Below are 12,153 nucleotides of genomic sequence, written 5' to 3' on the forward strand. Positions count from 1 at the left end.
CATTGTCTGGTGCAGGAAGCCGCCCGCACCGTCGCTCAACTGCAGCGGAGCGTTGTGACTGAGCTGAATGGCTGCTCGACGATCCACATCCGGCTCGGGGAACTCGGTAATCGATCCGATGTCGCTGAGGGTGCGTGCACTCAGCTTGGCACTGGCATCCTGCTTCTCAGACGGGCCCGCTCCCGCTGCTGGCGAGGACATCTGACTGGCATCCTCATGGGCCACTCGCAGTTCGTTTTCCTTGGCCTCCAGCTGGTCGCGCAGGTGATCGATCTCATCGTTCTTGTCCGCCAGCATGGTCTCCATCAGATCCGGCACCGCCAATCGATTGATCATCTCCGTGCGTATCTTTTCCTTCAGCTTGCTGATCTCCCCACTCTTCCTTTGCAGCTCGGCCTCCGAGGCTCGGAGCCGTTCCATCACAGTGCGATCCGGCTTGGTGCGCACCATCAGCTCTGCCTCCAGGCGCGTGATCTCCTCCTTGCTGCGCTGCAGTTGCTGTCGCATGGTGGCCATCTGCTTGTCCTTGGCCGCCAGCTGCTCGTTGTGGTTCTTGACCTCTCCCTGGAGCTCATGGACGCGAGTGTTGAGGTCCGTGGTGCCAGCGCGATGCAGTTGCTCGGCCCTTTGTCGCTGCTCCTCCAGTCGCGTCTGCAGTGTAGATATCTTCTGGGTCTGCTCATCGATGCGGCCCTGCAGCGAGTCCCGCTCATGTTGGAGTTCCTATGCATTTGGACGAGAGTGATCAATTGGTTAGATGCGGTTGTGTATCTCCCTTTGAGTGGGTGACTGGACGGGTGTCAATGACCGACCGACCGTTTGACCGTTCCCTTAATCTGCATTTAACCCTCTCCATCATCAATTACAATGTATATATGTATCTTTGCTATGCACAGTGGTTTGTATCTTGGTGAAAACTTTAACAGTTTGACGGATTCTTCTCATTTTCAAATAGATAATCGAGGAATACATTTAATTTTCTAACAGAAGTTCTTTAAGAAGTTGGAACCGTTCATCTAATACGCCTAATGGTATCATAATACCATAATAATAGTTATAAGTTATAGAGGAGCTATGGAGGCATTTTACTTGAACTGCAGGTTCCTATACACAGTAGTCCTATATGAATCGGTCCACTGTGTGTTGTATCTGTGTATCTTTTGCCTTTGCGCTTGTTGTATCTTGTGGCTGCTGCTGTTGTTTACTCGCTTTGCTTATGCGGGTTCTTACGCAGAAGCTTCCTCCAAACAGACCCCAACCCCGCCCCCTATCTATCTCACTCATTCTCTGTTTCTGTCTCTCTCTGTCTCGTGGTCTACTCAGCGGGGGATGATAGCCGTAGCATAAATAAATTTATGGAAGAATTACCGCATATTAGACATTCAATTGCGCTCAGTGCGGTGCAACGCTCCGTGGATAATGGAGATGTGGCAGGTGCAACGGGTGCCAAATGATTTGTTTTACATGCCACTCAAATCTGGGAATGGTCCGGAAAGGGGAACATTATTGGGAGGAACGGGAATGGCGTCTATTTCTGAAGTGGAACAGCCCGGGCATGGGAGGCAAAGGAGCCAGGAGGCGGCTATTTCTGACACAGCGTGTTCCAAATTGCGACCACATCTGCCATAAATCACAGAGGAATCACACTATGCGGATAGTACAGTGCGAGAATGTGCGAAATGGGCAAAACATTATGATAACTTTGTGGCACAACAAATTAAATTAGTTATATTTTATTGTCATGGTTTGCATTCAAACCAGTGCAAGCAGGAAACGTCAATGAACCATGAACCATGTCAGAATTCATCAAATAAATAATACAAATATGCATATGTACATACTATACTATACATATGTACAATATGTATAAACATTCTTGAAAACACATCAATTGTCGGCGCGGCCACTTGTCGCACACACACACACACAGCCACAGGGTGAGGGAGGGGGTACTCTGACAGCCCGAGGAACCTTGGTCGAATATTAAAAGTCCGCAGACTCAAAAACTCACTCGCAACGGACCAAAGATGGGAGGCGTTTTTGGGCCGTGAAACATTTCAGGAACCAGCAGCACAGCACACGATTTCTTGGATTAAATTAATAGACTAACGTTCATTCAACGATTCAAAATGATGAGCATGAATGCCGCCTACATTTCGCGGAGTGACATTTATCTGCGATAAAAACACTAAGCACTTTTCCCGCATGTTCAATTATTTCTCCCTTTCATTATTTGCTTCAATTATTTAATATTTCCTATCAAAAATATTCGCGAAAGACACACGAAACACATAAAAAGAAAAATACGGAAAGACACGACCGATCCGTTCAAAACAGTTTCACGATTGCGCCACGACTTTCGATCGAATCGAGAGGCTGGGCAGTCAATGTTACTGTTAAATAGGCTGTTAGTGTTAATGTTAAGTTAATGTTAAACAGGGCTATGTTACGATATTTTTGTAAAACGAACGCCAGGTGGCGCACCACACTCATGTTAAGCGCTCTCTGTTAAACAGAGAGAGAGCACAGCATCATTGCATCTATTTATAGCCTCTTGCCGTTAAATTTGAATGAAATGATGTAGGTTAGCCCCAAAGACAAATGGTTCGCTTCGAATCGTTGCCCGTTGGGTGGCAGCCACTCCGCCCTTCACACAATGAAATCAATCAATTCAATGTTTACTCACCACACAGCCGGAACGCATCTGCTGGAGTTGCATCTCCAAATCACGTATACGCTTAATTGCGGCCTCTTCGACGCGCGTGTGCTTATCCAGCTTTTCGGTGACCCGCTGTACACCCTCAACGGTGAGAGAGGGATGCGAGGGCGAGGGCGAGGGCGAGCCGGAGCCCGAGCCCGCCGCGGTCTGTGGCCTACTCCCGCCGCCATGGACGGAGACGTCTTCGGTGACACTAAGGCTGGCCGAGTTGGAGGCGGTGTTGGAGTTGTGCAGCGATTCCAGGACCTTGGTCTTCTGCTCCAGAGTGGTTTCAATGTCCCGCAGCTTCTCAGCCACCTGGACGAGGAAAAGGCTCTGTTCTGCAGACGGCCTGCCCTGCTGCAGCTTCTCCTCCAGCAGGCGAATCCGCGACTGATAGCCCTCGCCGATATCCGTCTTGAGGCTGTGCACCTCCTGCTGCAGGGCATCGTTGGCCCGCATCTGGAGGTTGACATAGTCCTCCAGCTGCTTGGTCTTCTCGTCCAGCACGTGCTCGTTGAGTGCCTTGGTCTGCACTTGGGTCTCCAGCTCCGAGATGATCTCGCGCAGCACAAAGATTTTGTCAATGGACGCCTTCAGCTCCACCTCGAACTTGTCCCGCTTGGCGTTCGACTGGCTCAGCTGTTGGTTGACCGCCCGCAGTTGGGACTCCAGTTGGGCGTACTGTGTAGACGAAGGGGGGTTTGGGGGTGTAGGGGAAAGAAAGAAGCCCACGATTAGTACAGATTCGGATAAAAACTACTCGTATTTTTGGTGTGGTGAAATGGGATGAAGTGTGATGAGGAGCAGTGTCCGGTGTCCGGTGTCTGGTGTCTGGGTGCTTTTCCATATTAGTGACAACTTACATGCTTTTTCTTTTTGAACCTCAACTATTTATTGCCGGTGGGGTGCGGAGTGGGTAGTGGAGTAGTGGAGCAGTGGGGAAAGGGTGTGCAATTAGTTTAAATAGGAATTGGGAGGGAAATTTGCTAGATTAGATGCATGCAGATAGAGAAATCACACAAACAGAAGAAACATTTAACAAAACTTCCAATAAAAAGCAATCAATGCTTCTTCTAATAAACTCCCCATACAAATTCAATGGAATTGACTAACACATGGAAATGGCATGGAAATATACATATATACATATATTCCTCTAAAGGTAAAATCTGTGTGAATGGATCCGCACACACTTGAATATATTGAATATATAGACCTCGGGAGGTCTATAAATACGTCGGCACACGCTTACGAAAATCTCTGTTTTGTATACACACTCGTATGTGTACGTTAGACGGTGCCCTTGATTTTATTTCAATGCCCCCCGAGGGACTCGCACAAGGCATGTGGAGGAGCACGGAGCCCGAGCACGTTGGAGTATTTTTTTTGTAAAATGTTCCATGGAATTTGTATGTGATTTTGTTGTTGTAAATGTTTCTTTGCATAATTGATTCAGTTAATAAAAATGTTCTTGGGTAAGGCATGCTAGTGGAACTTAAACATACATACATATTTCTATATCTAAACTTGTATCCAAAAAACTTAAACTAAAGGAAAATCCGAACATGAAGAAATACAATGTAAAAAGATAAATAGAATACAATCAAATAGATAAAGATAGACTGAAGGAAATGGACTGTGTAAACCAAGGCAAAACCATATATACGAGTATTAAACGTAAACGAAAACCAAAACGGAAACGGAAAAGACTTTAAAGTTTAAACCAAGCCCAAAATCAATCAATTGAGATCTTAGCGATCGTAGATAGTGGACAGGACTCACCTCCTCGGAGGCATTGGCATAGGAGCTATATTCCTTCTCCTTATCGCGCAACTGCGACTTCAGTCGCTCGATTTCGCGCTGGAACTCGTCGCGTTCCTGCTCGCGCTCAGCGGCCTGATCCTCCAGGAATCGGCGCGTGTCCTTCAGCTGCTTGTCAGCGGTATCGATCTGTTTGTGTGTCAGTGGAGTGGAGTGGAGGAGGGGTTGTAACAAGGGCTCTCACTGGGCAATAACCTAGCTTACAAACTAATCGACTTCTTCAAGTGTACTTTTCATGCGTTAGCGCTCTCACAAAAACGGGTAATATGTAAGGGAAAACGAGGTCTGATGGATCAGTAGACCCCGACCCGTAGACTCACCTGGGACTGGAGGTCTTCTCGATCCTTCTTGCCGCACTCCACCACCTTGTCGCCCTCTCGGCAAAAGTCCTCGATCATCTGCAGCAGCATGACGGTGGCATTCCCCGAATCGCGAGTCTCCTCCAGTTGCTGCTGTTGGCTGCCGGGCGAGGCGGAGAGCAGGTGACGGGCCCGCTCCTGCAAGGCTGTAAAGCTGGCCGACGACTGGTCCAGGCCCTGCTCCTGGAGGCTCTTCATGGGCCCCAGGCCGTAGCCCTCGTTGTAGTCCGTGTGGTTCAGCGAGTTCAGCTGCGAAAGCTGATCCCGCAGGGCCTGCAGCTCATGGCCCAGCTCTGCATTGCGATCGATGGTGTTGGTCAACTGCTGCTGCAGCTTCTGGCGGTCCGTTTCGGACTTGATCAGGCGGTTCTTCAGCTCCACCAGTTGGAAGGAGAGCTCTGAGGCGCTGCCCGCATGCTGCTGCAGATCGGGCGGCAGGGAGGTGTGCGTCTTTCCAGCCTCCGAGCTGCTGTTCTTGCGCCGACTGGCCACGCCCAGCTGCTGATCGTTGAGAGAATTGGTGCGCACGAACTTGGCGAGCAACTGCTGCTGCACAGCAGCCGTCGTCTTGAGGCCATCCTCCGCCTCGCAGCACAGCTCGTGCTCCTGCTTCTCCGGCTCGTCCACGGAGTCGTTGTGCTCCCGTTGCTTGTGCATGTCCTCGGAGAGATGCAGCAGATAGGCGGCCTCTGATTTGAGCCGCTCCAGACACTCGGTCAGGTCGAAGTCCTCGCTATTGTCCTCGTTGCTCTTGCTGTTAATGAACTGCACCAGACTGGGGTCATCCACCACCTCCAGCAGACTGTGGACATCCGGCACCAGACGCAGCGGCCGCGTATTGTTCAGGGAGCTGCTCAGCGTCTGCTCCAAGTCTTCGCCGGCATCCTGACTGCGACTGTGATTGTGGCTGTGGAGCAGCAGGCGTTGCACTTCCTCAGACAGCGTGGCATTCAGATCCTCCTCACAGTTGGCCACGCACTTGGCCAGACGGCAGAGCACGCTCCGGAAGCTCTTTGACAGCTCCCGCAGGCCATCGCGCTCGCATATCACCTGGTCTAGGTTACGGGACGAGTCAAAGGTCAAGTGGCGTTTGGTCTTGCGATTCAGCTGTTTCTCGTACTCCAGTTTCAGGCGCGACATCTGCAGGGGGTATCCCCGATCGAAAATCAATTAGTACGCAGGTCTTATAGGAGAATAACTGCCTCGACTCACCTCATCGGCATGTTTGATATTCAGCTGAGTGATCTCCAGTTGACTCTTGGCCGTAAATTTCTCCCGCAGCAAGATCAGCTCCTTGGGCCAATGCTGATCGTCCACAGCGTTCTCGGACAGCAGGTTCTGTAAGGGCAGCAATTTGTGTATGGAATTGTTAAGATTTTGTTGGATTTGTTTATGATTCGCTGGAAAATGTGTGCAACAGACGGTTGCACATGTCAAGAACGCTGAAAAGACCAGGGTAGCTTTCAAGGAAACTTTTTCTGGCTTTCACCAAAGCATAAATATTTATGGCTTTCGTCCAAAATATTTACATTTTTATTTCCCTTTCTGGACATCGACACATCACATCGACAGAGTGTCTGTCGATTGAGGGTGGAGACAGAAACAGAGCCGCCGCCGCCGCCGCCACCGCCACCGCCACCACAGACAAACACATACATAAATCTTAATAAAAATCTTCCCCATCCTACAGTCAGAAGAAGAGAAGCGAGGGAGGGTGTAGGATGGATGGTGTGGTGTGGAGTGGAGTGGATAGGATGGATTATTTTTAGATGGTGTTACTCCCTCTGAGCCCTCTGAGCCCTCTGAGCCCTCTGTTTCCCTCCAATGAATCAGCCATTAAAAGCCGCATTGAATACAATTAAATAGTGCTCAGAGATAACGATTCAAAAGCGATCGAATAAATTCTCTCTTTCTCTGTCTGTCTCTCTCCCCCTCTCGTAGAGGTCGCGAACTCAGCAGATAACGAGTTTTCTTTGTTTTCAATATTTTCCAATACATACTTGTGTTTGAAACACAGTGCGTTTCACAGCCACAATCGCATAGGATAATTAAGAGGTTTCCTTCGCTTTGATATCAATATTTTTTGGCATTAATATCTGAAACGCACTGCCTGCTTGCTTCTCTAAAATTCCTCCCAAAATAAGGGCAGTGGGGGGGATGGGGAAAAGGGGGGTTCACAAATTTTCTGCACTGGGAAATACAATTTTCATTTTATTTTCGTCACTTGCATTTCAGCGTTTTATGTGCTGGCGTACATACGTAAATAGGTGCACATAAACACTAGTATATATGTATGTGTTTGGTGCAATGCTAGAATATATTTTTAGATTTTTGCACAACAAGAATTGACGAAACAAATCTCCAAACGAGCGGAGAAGTCCCGTGGCTAATCCAAAACCGAGGAAACAGAAAACATCAAGTATTTGTTCAGGGAGGAACTCGTCTCTCTAATTGTTCATATTGAACAGCAAGGCCAGCATACTATAGGCCTGATTCATGACCTGGAATGGAATGGAAAATCAAAGTATTGCAGAAACTAAACCCTACACCCTCTAGTAGGCTTGGGGTACCTTAGTGAACATCGGCAGCCCCATGTAAAAGAAGCCACCGGCCCTCAGGGACAGGGGCCTGTTCAGATAGATCATGAACATCAAGATCAGGCGTCGCAGACGCGGCGAAAGGTCTGGCCAGTCGGAGCTGTAGAGGGCTTCAGGCAACTTGTCGGCGGACTGGGTGACCTCGTTGCCATAGATGCTGGGCGAAAGGATTTCCAGGACCATTGAGAGACAGTATTGAATGAGGCCCGCAAACTTTCCCATGTCCTGAATGACTGGAGTCTGAAACGTGGGTGAGTGTCACTGCGGGATCATTCGGATCCGGGCTGACTCACCATCTTCAGGCTGTAGACGGTGCAACAGATGACCAGGGAACTGACCAATATCTGAAAAAACGTGCTCTTCGAAATGACGGTCTCAATGTCGAGCGCCTGCTGTTTGATCCGACGGTGGAGGCTGACCAGCTCCAAGAACTCGGCGCAGAGCTGCTCCTCATCCTGCTGGAGGCCACTGCGATGCAGGGCACTCAGCCGCTGACCCAGCATGCGCAGGCAGAGCGACAGATGGAGCATTAGATACCAATTGACCAGATTTAGGGTTATGTCGCACAGACAGGCAAAGGGAATCGCCACCGCCTGATACAAAAAGGCAGTCCAAAACCCCAGGGGCTGCTGCAGGTCTAGGGGTGTCCACATCGAAAACGGCAGCTTGTTGGGTACAGCGAACAGGCACGGGGTGACGAGCACGGGGATGACACCCACACTGCACATCATGTAAACGCCGACAACGCGGTTGAAACGCAGGTGCCCTATGCGCCACATGTCCACCTCCTGCAACGTCTTCAGTCGGAAGCGGTCCGCGCTGCTCCACTCGGTGAGTAGGCGCTGCGCCACGTGAGCGTAGCGCCAGCTGTTCAGGACCTTCACGCACATGGACGTCATGGTAAGAGCGAAGAACAGGACATCCACCGTGTGCTCCACATCGGGGCTCAATATAGCCTCCACCCACAGCAGAACCACGAAGATTAAGGTTAAGCTGCTATGCAGAAGATAGCCCTTCCAGTTGGTCCAACCACGCTGCGGTGCCGGTCCTCCAGAGGCGGGCCAGACCCGGGTCCAACGGAGTATGCGGAGCAGGATCCGCACTGGACGAATTCGGTCGAGATCCATGGGCAGAAAAGCCTGAAGGGCAGCTTTGATTGATCCATCGAATGCCGTACCAGCCCTTATATATGCACGTTCTAATTGATTTGGATAATTGCTTAATCTAAGGGGCGGTCCTGGTTCTTTGATTCCCAGACTTTTTCAATTAAAATTCACTTAGCAAATTCTCGACTAATATGAAAATCGATACTAGCTAGCCATTACTCGGTCGTATCTTGTGTCTTTGGTCCTAAATATAAACCACAAAGACTCCGTAGGAAATCAAATTTGCGCCTTAAACAAAAATAAACTCCAAGGCAGGGGCCTGGAATGGAATGGACCACTTCTTCTTGGTTCTTATATTCTTTTTCTGTCGAAAGGGCAACGACTTCTCTGATCTTTTGGGGAAGACATATCGTATCTTTGACAACGTGAAGTCACAAGCTGTGTGTGTGTGTTTTTTTTTTGTTTCCGTTTAAACAGGGTTTAATTTTGAATGGGTTTGAGTGATGGTATGTTTAGACTGGGGAATCTCAAGTGGTTCGCCCTTTCACGCTTGTTTATTTATGCCCGTTTCCCCTTCACCTTGTATCCTTACCTTGCCTATTTTTGTGTACGTATACGTGTATGTATCTATGCTTTAAAGTTCTGCAATCGCCAAAACACCGTTAGCTTTTGAATTTGCAAACACTCGCACTAATTTCCAATGGAAATTCACCATAAAATAAAACTTAATTAGGATGTTTGTGTATGTTTTCAGCAATGATTTGCCAATTTTCTTTCCGCAAAACCACTTGAAGATCTCTTTCATTTACGCCGCGAATAATATGATTTTTTTCCCGCAAAGTCTTTCACTATATGCACATATATGTATGTATGTAAATTCCAATGAATCCAAGAACCGACAATTACGGACACGCACGCACGCGTTGAAATAACGGAATAAAATGAGCGGGCACCCAGGCAGGCCACCCATTTTAAAGCAGAAAGAGAGAAGGCCCGAGAGAGCGTCGTCGTTCTCCGATCGTTCTCTCCCTGGTGTACAAGTATGTGTGCTTACGTGATGGGTGTGTTGGTGTGAGCGTGTGGAAGCAAATTCAAATTTATGAGCGTTAATTTCAAACGGGGTTTGAGCATCGAAAAGAACAACTGCATGCACTCTTCCTTTGCGGGGTGTGTGCTTTGCACCACTCTCCACTCTCCTCTCCCTTTTCGATTGCTGATCCATCAATTGATTCATATTGAGGGGAGCTAGCATTTTACACACTTCCGGCTGTGACGATATTAGCTCCGTTTCCAGCCCTGATTAAAGTAGTGTGAAGTGTATGATGTGACAGTGGGCCAGGAACAGCCGAGCACATGTTTGTGCTTCGATAATAATTTGGCGCGCTCTTATTAAACTATACATATGTATGGATGTATATGAATGTGCATACATATGTGTGTGTTGTGTTGGTTTAAACAATTGTCAACGAAGAATGGCTGCGAAATGTTGTTGGCAAACAGACAGAAAGATATCCACAGCCCCCATCTTTTGACAGCATAAGTGGGGCAGGAAATATTTTTGAACAAAAACGGTTCTGTATGGAGTGGTGTGGGGTCGGATCTGGTATGCTTGTCTGTACACTCGTATGTATCCCTCTGCCTAAGCAGTCTTTGACCTTCGCCTATGTTATTTTCGTCCAGAACAAGAACAACAGCCAAAATGTCTGTGACAATCGCCATCCATTGGAAGCGCTCTTCTCGCTAAGTAAGTCGACATGTGGCCGCCATATTTGGCGAGAACAATGAGTGGGAAAAGGGAGGAGATGGGCTGTTGGGGATCGGATCAGCTGGAAGGATTGCCGTGCATGTCAATGTTCCGGTTGGGATCATTGACTGACGACTGACTGGGCCTTAAAATAGAAAACAGCCCAGGTATGAAAGTGCAGTCGGATTTAATGCTACATAATGATGCAAAAGTGATGCCACAGCCACAGATCCCAAGTGGAAATCCAAAGTTCGTTTGGCAACCGCTTGTTGCAGCATGATGCTGCTTTCATGCTGCTTTGCTTCTTGTTTTGGCTGCTTGACAAGATTTCGCACGTTTCTTCTTTTGGGATCGCGCGCGCATTTGTTAAAAATAAAGACGTACATTTTGCACAGGGAAAGTGAGATGTGAATCACACACACAGAGCAGAGTCTTCAGTTAGATGTCGGGGAAACGCAGTCCGTGCCATGCGATGCCATGCCATGCCATGCACTTACCTGAATCTGCTGCTCCAGTTCGTTGGCTATATCCTGCCGGGCGAGCGCCAATTGCTCCTGCAACCGCCGTTCGTACTCCTCGATAATGCGCTGAATCACCTGGGACTCGTTGTTGAAATTCAGCTCATCCTCGTCAATGATGATGAGCGAGACGTTGGGTACCGCTGTCGGCGAACCCTCCTCCTCCCCGGCTGCATCTGGGCAGGTACGAGGCGGAGATTCGGGGGCAGGCTGCGCATCGGCGGGTCGGGTTAGTTGTTGTTGTTTCCACGGTGGGTCGTGTGGATGCAGGTAGTTACAGTAGGTGTGGTGTTTAGTGGTTTGTTTTATTGGATTATAAACGACAGAGAAACGACAAGAATGGACATGCAGTTAGCGGAGTTAGTCAAAAATCAGGATTAGAGCGAATACACTGCTTGAATACTGCTTGAATACTTCTGTGTGAAAGAGGATCATTACCTTGTAGTCATCGTCTCCTTGCCGGCGCTCGTAAAACTTAATGCGATCGCTCAGCTTTCGAACCTGCTGTTCGTGGGCGCGCTTCATCTCCTGCATGTGCGTCTGGTAGAAGATCTTCAGCTCGGCTATGTCCTGAGAGTGCTGCTGTAACAGGAACAATAGTTGGGGAAATCTCTTAAAGATTCTAGATAAAGCTTATTCAAATCGTAAATATGTCTGCACCAATCAACAAGTATTGCTATTGATAATTGTATGCTCCCTTTTAAAAAACGGAAAATCGTTGCTTTCTAATGTACGTTTGATAAATACATGGATAAATACAGGGACGGCATTCAGGCAAGACACGCAACCGAATCGATTCGAAATTCGCTTTCTTCGGGCAGGAACGAAGCAAGTATCGTCATGTTTACTGTGCCAGATCCGAAAATTTCGGGTTTTTTTCGCGCTCACTCTGAATTTGATTTTCTGGTAGAGAGAATGAGCAGACAACACAATAACTTGCTGGTTTTTTGCTTTGCGTTGCACTCGGCTTTTAGTGATTCGCAGTGAGCCGAATCTGACTCAAAGAAGGATTCATAATGATCGAAAGCATTAAAGGGGCTTGAGTATAGCTGTGTTTTTCTTAATACTGTGGATTCATGCAGGTCTCCAATTCAGACCTCCGGTACTTCGATACATTTGCACGATTCTGCGATTGTTAAGCCACGTCGGTTACAATGTGGAAATACGAACCATCGCAAGGATCGATTCGATTTTAGGGGAAATATTAAATGTGATCCTCTCTGGCGGGGCGGAGAAGCACTATTGAAAGACGAGAAAATCATCATTGGATCCGTTTTCTTTAAAATGGGAGAAACTGTCGGATGAAA

General features: G+C 48.2%; 2 protein-coding genes across 9 annotated transcripts in view; both read right to left on the reverse strand.

The window, feature by feature from the left end:
* The window catches only part of LOC6596988 (A-kinase anchor protein 9), a 28,931-nt gene that overhangs the window by 3,441 nt on the left and 13,337 nt on the right, over window positions 1-12,153 (reverse strand). For 2 of the 8 annotated variants that reach the window (XM_026989846.1, XM_026989841.1), the window contains exons 4-11: window positions 11,285-11,428; window positions 10,826-11,056; window positions 6,094-6,219; window positions 4,843-6,021; window positions 4,484-4,651; window positions 3,565-3,588; window positions 2,687-3,382; window positions 1-723 (exon numbers count right to left, since the gene is read on the reverse strand). In XM_026989846.1, the coding sequence (XP_026845647.1) occupies window positions 1-723; window positions 2,687-3,382; window positions 3,565-3,588; window positions 4,484-4,651; window positions 4,843-6,021; window positions 6,094-6,219; window positions 10,826-11,056; window positions 11,285-11,428 (3,291 nt within the window). The remainder of the gene's footprint in view (window positions 724-2,686; window positions 3,383-3,564; window positions 3,589-4,483; window positions 4,652-4,842; window positions 6,022-6,093; window positions 6,220-10,825; window positions 11,057-11,284; window positions 11,429-12,153) is intronic. The other 6 variants (XM_002022199.2, XM_026989847.1, XM_026989843.1 and 3 more) reach the window with 5 other exon arrangements.
* Window positions 7,198-8,693, reverse strand: LOC113566039 (putative odorant receptor 71a). The gene is made up of 3 exons (XM_026989848.1): window positions 7,772-8,693; window positions 7,452-7,718; window positions 7,198-7,382 (listed from the first exon to the last, which is right to left on the reverse strand). The coding sequence occupies exons 1-3, from the start codon at window positions 8,603-8,605 to the stop codon at window positions 7,329-7,331; spliced, it is 1,155 nt and encodes a 384-aa protein (XP_026845649.1). The 5' UTR covers window positions 8,606-8,693; the 3' UTR covers window positions 7,198-7,328.

This window comes from Drosophila persimilis, unplaced genomic scaffold (assembly GCF_003286085.1).
Source record: "Drosophila persimilis strain 14011-0111.01,24,50 unplaced genomic scaffold, DperRS2 tig00000431-arrow-pilon, whole genome shotgun sequence".
NCBI lineage: Eukaryota > Metazoa > Arthropoda > Insecta > Diptera > Drosophilidae > Drosophila > Drosophila persimilis.